Consider the following 11,895-nt stretch of genomic DNA (forward strand, 5'->3'; position numbering starts at 1 on the left):
TCTGGCGACTCAAAGCGTCGTCCACCACATTGGCCTTTCCCGGATGGTATAATATAGTGATGTTGTAATCCTTAAGCAGCTCTAACCACCTCCTCTGACGCAAATTAAGGTCCTTCTGCTTGAATAGATGCTATAAACTCTGGTGATCAGTGTAGATCTCATAAGGAACACCGTACAAATAATGATGTCAGATCTTCAAGGCGTGGACAATAGCAGCTAACTCGAGATCATGGGCAGGATAATTCTTCTCATGCACTTTTAGCCGTCGAGATGGGTAGGCAATCACCCTACCGTCCTGCATCAATACTGCCCCAAGGCGACACACTAGGCCGAATAAAGCCCTTATCAAGAATTTCCTGCAACTTCTCCTTCAAATCCTTCAACTTAGGAGGATCCATACGATAAGGAGGAATAAAAACGGGTTGGGTTCCCGGCAACAAATCAATTCCGAAACTAATATCATTGTTGGGTGGCATACCGGGAAGATCAGCTGGAAACACATCAGGAAAATCCCTCACTACTGGGACTGAATCAACTTTAGGGGTATTAATACTAACATCTCTCACATAGGCTAGATACGCGTCACACCCCTTCTCAACCATTCGCTAAGCCTTAAGAAATGAAATAACTTTACTAGGAGTGTGATCTAAAGTACCCCTCCACTCTACTCGCGGTACACCTGGCATAACAAGTGTCACGGTTTTGGCATGACAATCCAAAATAGCATAATGTGGCGACAACCAGTCTATGCCCAAAATAACATCAAAATCTACCATGCTGAGCAATAATAAATCGGCTCTGGTCTCAAAACCACTAAGAGAAATAAAAAATGATCGATAAACACGGTCCAAAACAAGAGAATCTCCCACCGGAGTAGAAACATAAACAGGGGAACTCAAGGAATCCCGAGATACGCCCAAATGTGGGGAAAGATAAGAGGACACATAAGAATAAGTGGAGCCTGGATCAAATTGAACCGATGTGTCTCTATGATAGACCGGAACAATACCTGTGATGACAGAATCAGAGGCAACAACCTCAGTACGGGCAGGAAAGACATAGTATATGTCCTGAACTTCCCCTCTAAGACGACCCCTACCATCCCGACCTCCACCTCGGGCTGGCTGAGCAGGTGGGGTGGCAGCTGGTGCTGTAATCATAGCCTGAGGACTTGGTGGAGCACGATGTTGTTGAGAAGGCTGTGGTGGTGCACCCTTCCTAAGTCTAGGGAAATCCATCACCATATGGCGTGTGTTGCCACACTCAAAACAAGCTTTGGGAGGGCCTAGCGGATGTGACTAGCTCTGGCCAGGTTTGCTCGACTAACCACTGAAAGCACCCCATGCAGGAGGCGCACTAGATACTGGAGGTGCATAATAAGGCTCCTGAGGTCTAGGAGGAGCTGGAATACCACTGGCTGCTGGAAGAGCTGAATGAACGGGGCGACTCATATAACCCCTACCATGACAAACTGCACCTGGAGCACAGGTACAAGAATAATGGCTTGACTCTCTCTATCCCGAGCAAGAATGCACTCTACTCTCCTAACACTGATCACCACCTGCTGATAAGTAATATCCATCTCCAACTCCCAGGCCATGCTAGACTTGATGTTGGGAATGATTCGCTCAATAAACCAGCAAACTCTCCCACAAACTGTAGAAACCAAGGCCGGTGCATGTCTACCCAAATCGGTGAAGCGGACAACATACTCCGAAACAATCATAGTACCCTAGCGCAAATGCTCAAACTCTGCACGCGATGCATCCTTAAGGCTCTGAGGAACAAACTCTCTCAAGAACATATCTAAAAACTAGGTCTGGGTAAGGGAAGTGGCCTCAGCCGGACTGTCCAACTCAAAAGTACGCCGCCACTGATAGGCTGCTCCTTGAAGCTGGAAGGAAGTGAAAGAAACCCCACTCGATCCCGGTATACCCATAGTGCAGAGGATACGGTAGCACTCCTCCAGAAATCCCAAAGCATCATCTGATGCTAGACCACTGAATTTAGGAGGCTTGTACTTCTTGAACCTCTCAAGCCTCCGCTGCTAATCCTCTGAAGTCGTTGCCTTGTCCTCAGGCTGAACTGGGGCTACAGGTGGTACCAGTATAACCTCTAGGATCTGATCAACTTAAACCCGCTACTCTGGAGTGCGGGCGGCGGGAGTCTGTGCTCCTCCCCAGCCTGGGATGTGGCTGCGGCAAGGAGAATCAACCCTACCTGAGCTAGAGTAGTGTACATGCTCACAAACTGTGCAAGGGTCTCCTGAAGAGCCGGAATAGTAGTAGCAGTAGGTATATCAGGTGCCTGGGCTCTGGCTGGAGCTGCTGGTGGCTCCTCTATGGTAGCTCGCGCAGGTTCTCTGGATGCATTGCATGCGTGTCCTCAGTCTCTACCCCGGCCCCAACCTCTAGCGGGTTTAGCAAGGGGCGCCGGTGCTTGGTCATCTCCGGTAATACGTGTCCTCACCATTTGTGAGAGAATAGAAGACAGAGGTTTAGAATTCAAAATCATTAATCTCGCACGAAAGAAATCAAATGAAGTGAAATTATCCTAATAGTTATAGCCTCTCAAAGATAAGTACAGACGTCTCCGTACCGATCCGCGAGACTCTAATAAACCAGCTTGTGATTCATGACTCTTATGAACCTAGAGCTCTGATACCAACTTGTCACAACCCGAGTTCTCCCTCCCCGAACTGTCGTGACGGCACCTAGTCTCTACGACTAGGTAAGCCTATCAAGTTGTAGAAAAAGGAATTTAAAAGTACAACTAGCCATTTAACAAGTAAATATAGATTTAGTATTTAAAATGCCACTCGACATACACAATAATAACACTCTCGATCAATAACAACACTCCCAAAATTCGGAATCTCATGAATCACAAGTTAAGAAAAAAAACATAAGGTTTCTAACTCCAGAAGTCTAATAACAAAGGAAATACAGGGAAAAGCCTATAACTGAAGGGAGAATATGAGGGACTCTTAGGTCTGCGGACGTGGCAGATATACCTTGAAGTCTCTGAATCGCCTTGTCTCATGGATAGTATGGCTGAGCAGAAGAACCTGGATCTGCACACAAAAAACATGTGTAGGAAAGGGCATGAGTACACCACAGCCGTATGTCACGACCCAAAATCCCAACCCGGTCGTGATGGCGCCTCTCGTGAGGACAAGGCCAGCCAATCAACAAAACAGTACATCTCTTTATAATTACTTGGCAGGAATAAGTCTAAATCATGGGCAATATAATCATAAATGTGAAATAAACGTGATAGAACAAAGAAAATCATCCCAACTCAGCCCGAAATCGGGGTGTCACAAGTCATGAGCTACTACCGAGTTTACTAATATTTTACAAAGTCTGAAATTATCATAAATAACAAAGATAAGGGAGAAAACGGGGTTGCGGACATCAACAGCTACCTCGTTACTCCTAGTCACCGCCTGGCCTGGAAAGAATCAGCGCTCAGGAGCGAACTCAGCTCTGCCAGTATCTGCACACATGGTGCAGGGAGTAATGTGAGTACTCCGACCCAGTGAGTAATAAAAGTAACTACAGTCCGAAGATAAGAAAATCCAGTAAATACACAAAGTAAGCTAAAATCCAAATATACAGCAACATATGGAACTGAGCAGCTAAACACCAGTATAAATACAAATACATGAATGCAATGCAATGCATATGATGGTACATTCCAGTACCCACTGCGGCGTGCAGCCCGAGCCATCCATATTTATTTATCGTCGACGGCGCTCACTGGGGGTGTGTACAGACTCCGGAGGGGCTCCTACAGCCCAAGCGCAATATCTTGGTCAGTCATTGTTACCTGACCGGTCAGCCATTGTTACCTGACCAATTTATATCATACAGTGCCATTGTTACCACTGTTCAAGTATATCATCCAGTGTCATTGTTACCACTATTTCAAGTATATCACACAGTGTCATTGTTACCACTGTGTCAAGTATATCACACAGTGTCATTGTTACCACTGTTTTAAGTCACTTTATAATCAGTCCAGAAAATAATATAATAAGCCCCTTGGGCATTTACAAAACAGAAGTTTCCAGCCCGAAATACATTTAAAATGTCATTTGAGTTTTCAACACTTAGAATTACGGCTGAGTTTGCAAAACAGTAATTAAAACCTTGGACTGAAATTAAATGATATGCAAATCATGCTAAGTAGTAATATTAATTCCCGAAGGATTCTACAAGTCGGCACAAAGCCCCCAAACGTGGCATTAAGCCCAAATATCATCAATACATGTGCGTATCAGTCGCCAACATATTATAAGTATCAATTCAATGTGCGAATCAGTCGCCAATATACTATAATTATCACTCGGGATGGACCAAGTCACAATCCCCAATCATATACAACCCCGCACCTGCCAAGGGATGCGTGTCACGCCTCAATATAGCGTTACGATGTGAAAGTCCGGGGTTTCAAACCCTCAGAACAGCAGTTGCATCAATTACTCACCTCTAGCTCGCTATGCCCTTGCCTCTCTAATTGGCCTCCTCGTGTGACGAATCTGCCAAAAATCACACAAACCTCGATGAAGTTCGATTTCTAAAAGACGGGGTTTTAACCATACATATCTGAAATTCGCCCCTTAATGATACTATAATGATCCCATACAGTTATGTAACTTCAATCTACAATATCAAACATCTTGTAGGCATAAATATTTACACCTCTTAATTATAGCATTGGTTCCTCCAACTATCACCATTAACCAACAATTCATCACACTATTATTCTTTAACAATTTATACTTCTAACATCATATGTGTGATCAACCATTCACACCCAAACCAACAAAAATTCCATCAAATAAACACCTTTAAATCCCTACCATGTTCATGTATTTAAATTGGGAATTTATGGCTTCCAACCACCATACAATAAGTTGTAATACTTGATTCATACTCATATTTCCATAATATATCCATATATGTGAGTCTAAGGGTGTAGGATTACCTTTTGGAAGAAATCTTGCAAAACCCTCCTTTGAGTTCTTGAAGGAATTTCTTGAAAATCTAAGGATTTTTAAGATCAATCCATGTTAATATAAGTGTTTGGGAGTAGTAATCAACTCAAAATACTCCAAAAATCTTACCTTAGGATCATAGGGATGAAGTTTGGGACGAAATCCCCTTGAGAGAGCAAGCCTTAACCCCAAAAATGAGTTGGGAAATCTCTAGGCCGGTCTTGGGGTACTTAAAAACCTTCAGTCGCGTAGTTCGCGCGTTGTTCGCACGTTTGTTCGCGCGTTTTTCTGAGCATTCTGCCTCAGACGCGCGAAATGCGCGACTTCGCGCGATACTTCGCGCGCTCTGACACCTGACCAGTGAAATGGTCATAACTTCCTGTATACACTTCCAAATGACGAACGGTTTGTTGCATTGGAAGCTAGACTCAAAGGACTTTAATTTGATAGGTTGTAGCTCACACAACTCCTTATATAACGAGAGATATTATCGTTCAAAGTGAGGCCTTGTGCGCACTTATTTACAACTTTCGTCTATTATGAAATTTCCAACTTGAAAAGTTCCCGTTAGCCATCCGAAATCATCCCGAGGTCCTCGGGACCTCAACCAAAAATACCAATACATCTTATAATATTATTCAAACTTGTTCCAATTATCAAAACACCTCGACTAATACCAAAATTATCGAATTACACCGAATTCAAGTCTAAGTTCCTTTAAAACTTCCAAAACGCGCTTTCGATCAAAACTCGACCAAAATATGTCCGAATGACTTGAAATTTTGCACACATATCCAAAATGGCATAACGAAGCTACAGAAATTCTTGGAATTCCATTCCGACCGTCGGATCAAAATTTCACCTATCAACCGGAAATCGCCAAAATACTAACTTCGCCAAAATGAGCTAATTTCTTCACCGGACCTCCAAAATTAATTCCGATTGCGCTCCTAGGCCTTAAATCATCCCCCGAAACTAACCGAATCATCGGAATTCAATTCCGAGCCCTCTAACTCACAAGTCAACGTCCGGTTGACTTTTCCAAACTAATTCTTCCTTAAAGAGACTAATTGTCCCATTTCATACCAAACTCAATCCGAATTGACTCAAATTCACCAAGTACACATATTGAAACATGAATAAGCATTTAATGGGGAATACGGGACGTAAATACAGGAAACAACGGTTCGGGTCGTTACACCGTACCCAGTAAGTGCCAAGCCTAACCTCGGTCGAGTAGTGATAAGATTAGGTTAGGGCCCTACTGATTTTATATATATATAGGTAAATAGTATGAATGAGACAGTATAATTAAATGCTAACTGTTAATAAAGATGAAATCACAGAAAGAAATAACTCAATACCCAAATATAACAACAGGGGATCTCCCAAGATAGCGTCCCATAGTCCCAAACGTAAATGTGCGGAGGATCTCCGGGGATATCGTCTCGTAGTCCAAATCGTAAATATGCAGGGGGATCTCCCAGAATACCAATCTGTAGTCCCAAAGTAAACATGCAGGGGGATCTCTCGGAATATCAATCCGTAGTCCCAAAGTAAACAGGCAGGGATCTCCCGGAATACCGATCTATAGTCCCAAAGTAAACACACAACAGTCTCAAGAAAGAATTCTACAATTTCTATTCAAATTTGTATCAGTAAAATAGGGAATTTCTAATCTAAACATGCTATACAAAAATCCAAGTAAGCAGTTAAAATAGGTAAGACAGTTAAGTCACATAAGCATGCTTTCCTAAGCTAAACAGGAGGTTTCACATAGTAATATTGCTCAATTAAAGGAAAACATAGACATTTACTTAATGAAATCGGGATTTATCAACAATTAGCACATGTACGCACTCGTCACCTCACGTGCATAGCATTCATATAACAACAGTACAAAAATTCTAAGGGGAGTTTTCCCCACACAATGTTAGGCAAGCCACTTACCTCGAACCATCTCAAAATCAATTTGATATCACGCTCTTGCCACGAGTATCCAACTCCGGGTGGCCCAAATCTAATCAAATTAATATCATAATGTAAATACAACTACAAACAACTAATTTAGCTAATGAAATCGAAGCTATGGCAAGTAAATGGAAAAACGCCCAAAAATCCTTCCCGGGCCCACGTCTCGGAATCGGGTAAAAGTCACAAATTATGAACACACATTCACTCACGAGTCTAACCATACCAATTTCACTCAAATTCGATACCAAAATCTTGATCAAAATTCCAAAATTAGGCCTAAGAACTTTTCTCAATTGTCCCCAATTTTTCACCCCAAATCCGAAATTAAATGATGAATTCGTGTTTAGATTAATGGGATATAATCAAAAAGAAGTTAGGAATTATTACCCACAAACTTCCTCCTAAAATCTCTCCACATTTCGCCTCATACTGAGCTTTCAATCCAATTTTTGAGTTATGAACTCAAACCCTCGATTTGAACTTTAAATTCTGCCCAGATACAACCTTAATCACGATCACATAAATTCCCTCGCGATCCCGAATAGCAACTTCACTAGCCTCCAGATTTGTACTACGCGAACGCATAGCTCCCTATGTGAATGTGATGCCTACACTACTCAGACCTACGTGATCGCGGTTGACCTCACGCGATCGCAGAGAGAAACTCTCCGCTCCACTGCAGCTTCACTTCTTCTTCGCGAACGCGGCATAGCCCAAGCGTTCGCGATTTACCTTCGACCACTACTACGCGTTCACATACCCCTTCCCGCGAACGCGGTAACAAAACTCCCTCCGCCTCAGCTAAACCTACGCGATCGCGAGCCTCCTCACGCGATCGCGATGAAAGATTGTCTGCAACAGGGATAGCAGCCAATCTGCCAACTTCCTTAGTCCAAAAATGACCCGTTGAGCATCCGAAACACACTCGGAGCCTCGACCAAACATTCTAACCAATCCTAAAACATCATACGAACTTAGTCGAGCCCTCAAATCATATCAAACAATGCTAAAATCACAAATCACCCTCCAATCCAAACTTAATGAACTTGAAATTTCAAAATCCTACCGCCGATGCCGAAATCAACCAAACCACGTCCGATTGACCCCAAATTTTGCATAAAAGTCACATTCAACACTATGGAACTATTCCAACTTTCAGAATTGGATTCTGACCCCGATATCAAAATCTCACTATCGATCCGAAAACTTCAAAAATTTAACTTTCGGCATTTCAAACCTAAATAAGCTACGGACTTCCAAAAACAATTCGAACACGCCCCTAAGCCCGAAATCATCCAACAGAGCTACCGGAATCAACAAAATTTCATTCTGGAGCCGTCTTCACACTGTTCTATCTACGATCCAAATTCTAAGGCTTAAGCTCTCTTTTAGGGACTAAGTGTCCCAAAACACTCCGAAACTCACAATGAATCATCCCGGCAAATCAAAATAGCAGAAATAAACACAGGGAAAGCAGTTAATAGGGGATTGGGGCATAAATTCTCAAAACGACTGGCCGGATCATTACAAACTCGAGGGTAACTTAAGGAAATTTGAAGTCAGAAAGTAAAAAAAGTGGAAATAGGAAACCAGAACTTTTATAGGCAATGGGTAATGATTGGGACACGTTTCGAATTCAGTAAATACCGAGGGTGTTCAACCGACAGCTGACGCATGTCCAAAATCAGAGTGACGTGACTGATGAGACGTTTCTCTTCGTCAGCTTGCTCATGATGTACGAGAGAAGGAACCAGGGTCAATTAGTCACTTCTAATCGCTCCTATAATCTACCCTCCTAGAAGTGATGAGACTATCTGTATACGGGTAAAATCAGGATAGAGTTACCCTCGATTTTCCGTTGTGAAGCGAAGTACGACATTACTCGTTATGGGCTCGGGTAAAACCGAAGATACCCACAGATCGAACGAGGACATAAACGATACAACGAGTCTCGAGCATGGACGAACCCGGAAAGAACAAGCTCAAGTGAGATAAGAATCAAGGGTAAAAGAAAGACGGTTAAAGAAGACAAATGGGGAGCCGAAATATCCGCCACTGGCCGGATATTGCGGCGTAGATCTCGCTCGGTATTGGCTGCAGATCATATTTTCGTGGGAAAGAAAGAAGGAAAAGTTTTTTACCTTATTTAGACTTGTATTAGGGTTAAAACTCCTCTACTATATAAAGATGAGTATCCCTTTGTGTTTTGAGACTATTTCTGGCACACATATCAAAATAATAAATTTATTTTAGCTTTCAACAATTGTTTAAGCCTTCTTCAGTTGTTCACTCATTTAATTAGATCCAAGCTCTATCTTGAGGGCTCAGTTGAAACCGACCATTAGCTTCAAGCCTAACGCAAGACTTAACTACTTCGCCACATTGATTTGATCGTTTTATTTTATTCCAATTCAATTCTTTACTGTTCTTTGATTATTTGTGTCAAATTAAACCACATATTATTTAAAATCACGTACAAATTTTAATGGTTACCCGTAAACACTTATACTACTACTTTTTGCAATTGGCAGCTTTCCCATGTCGTGTGGGCCTGTTTTGGCTTTTCAATATTTTGTGACAATAATTGGTGGTAAGTTCTTTTCTTTTTATGCTTTCCATAATTTAAAGAAATGCGAATGCATTTTTACGACTGATCAAGACACCAATTTTGGAACCTGTTTCTCCAATGAAGAGGTATAGTCGACTACCTCGTTAAAAATCTTCTGATATTGAGGACCGACTTTGTTTGATAATTTGAAGAATGTAGAGACACAAAAAATATGGAGACATTTGGTAAAAACTGCAACAAGAGTTGTGCTTTTGTCTTGTAATGATTAGTTAGCTTTACAATTTTGAAGAGAATTTTAGACACAGACAAACAGCCAGCCTACTGACTAGTTGGCTAGTGTGGTAGGACATTTGGTAGTTTGTGAGTAGCATTCAATGATTCTAAATTTAGTACTAGACTAGAGGTGTTGACAAAAATACTACTATATATATGATTTTGGTTGGAATACAGTCAAAACTCTAGAACAATGATACAAGAATATTGTACGCGGTTAGTTGATAAAAATACTTGAAAAATCTTCATTTTAAGATTCCTTTCTATTTCTCTTACCTTTTAAATGGATGCGTCTTTCTTACTTTTTTCCTTCTTTTAAAAAAATTAGTTTTAACCGACGCGCGTTGCGCGTGTACCTTTAATACTACATTTATTTAAAAAATCTTACTTACTTTCTTTAGACCATAGTAGTTTAAAAAATGGATAAGTTTGGACACCGAAAGAGTTATATTGTGTCCTTCACATATCAAAGTTCCAAAAACAATGTTTTCTTCTTTTAGAAAATACGATTCTTTTTTGTATTTTTTGTTATTAAATAATATTACATGAGTTTTAAATTGTTGACACTAAAGATGGTCATATTTAAAAAAATAATAATTAAACATCGTATATATTTACGGACCTAGGGTTTGAAAATTTAAATTTTCTTGAATATGAAAGAGTGGTAACTGGTTTATCGACTTTAGTAATAGTTAGTTTTTGCTTATTCTTTGTGGATTTTAACATTTTTATCTCATTATATTTTGGCATTTGTTTTTACAAAATTACTACTTTACACAATTCAACTAAGGAAAGATTTATATAAAATATTTATATTAGAAATATTTCAAATAGTAAAGGATTTAATGCATAATATTTAGTTGATTTAAAACTTCTAAATGTTAGGAGGAAACTTAAACACAAGAAAATAGAACAAATAGTTCTAAGGTGTAGTCACTATATTTTTTCAATCGAAGGAGATAAGTACTTCAAATTAAAGTGGCAGAAGCATAATATTACTTAGTTCTATCTCCTACGTATTAATTAGTTTAAAATCATCGAATAACTAAGAAATTAGTTTTGATATCCAAAATTATAAACAACTGTTTTAACTCTAACAAAATCAAATATAAACAAATACTTGTACAGAAGAAATATTCTCAATTTAAAATTACGGTAAAATAAAGTTCATTAATTTAGAAGGTAATTTTTTTTATAGAAAGTAAATCTAACTTTATTTTAGTGTCCTAATTATTAGGACTTTTTAGGTGACAAATTAAATAAGGAAAATTCTAATGAACAAATTTTTAGTTGATTTCAAAGCGTTAAAATATTAGAAAATAATTAAATGACTATTATGTACAGTGTGAACTCTATTTTAAAGGGGTAAAAAAGACGAACGACATTTCGCTAAGGGCCTTCTTGCTTTTAATATAACTAGTTTTAGGGTACGCGCTTTGCGCGTGTTGTTTATATCAATAAATATACCGTCTTAAAAATGAAAAAAAAATTAAACAAAGTGTTTGAGACACAAAGTGAATTCATAAAATTGATAGAATGTATAATTTCACTTTAGTTAGTTCAATAAAAGAAGAAATTATGCATCATAGAAGTCCTTAGAATTATGTGGAACATCTTATAAAAATTGTTATTAGTTTTGTATCTAATATCGGGAAAAAAAAAGTAACACAAAAATACTTTTTGCAAATAACACAAATTTAAAATATAATCTCTTGTTCCTTTAGAGATTTGGGCATGATAGATTTGCCCTATGGCTCTTAGAAAAAAGATACATGTGACTAAAGTTTAAAAATGATTAATATTAAATTAATATTTTACAGCAAACAACTAAGTATGTTAAAAAATATACAGGGAGTTCAATATGCGGGAATGTTTACAAAAAAGCAAAAGAAAAATAATTAGTGACAAATGATATGGAATATAATTTGTCTTCTACTGTTTCATCTTTATTATTTCAAGTATACATTTTTACTGATTTTTGACTTTTAATATTACAAAATATCTGATTTTACTCTATTTCTTATTCTTTAATCATTAATTCACTTCTTATATATATATATATATATATATATATATA

General features: G+C 39.2%; 1 protein-coding gene across 1 annotated transcript; it reads right to left on the minus strand.

The window, feature by feature from the left end:
- Positions 1–287: 287 nt before the first annotated feature.
- On the minus strand, positions 288–1,238 carry LOC138875669 (uncharacterized). Its single transcript, XM_070154524.1, has 2 exons — positions 699–1,238; positions 288–605 (listed from the first exon to the last, which is right to left on the minus strand). Exons 1-2 carry the CDS (start codon positions 1,236–1,238, stop codon positions 288–290), a joined length of 858 nt encoding a protein of 285 aa, XP_070010625.1.
- Between the last annotated feature and the right edge of the window lie 10,657 nt (positions 1,239–11,895).

Source organism: Nicotiana sylvestris, chromosome 8 (genome assembly GCF_000393655.2).
Source record: "Nicotiana sylvestris chromosome 8, ASM39365v2, whole genome shotgun sequence".
In the NCBI taxonomy this organism is placed as follows: Eukaryota; Viridiplantae; Streptophyta; class Magnoliopsida; order Solanales; family Solanaceae; genus Nicotiana; species Nicotiana sylvestris.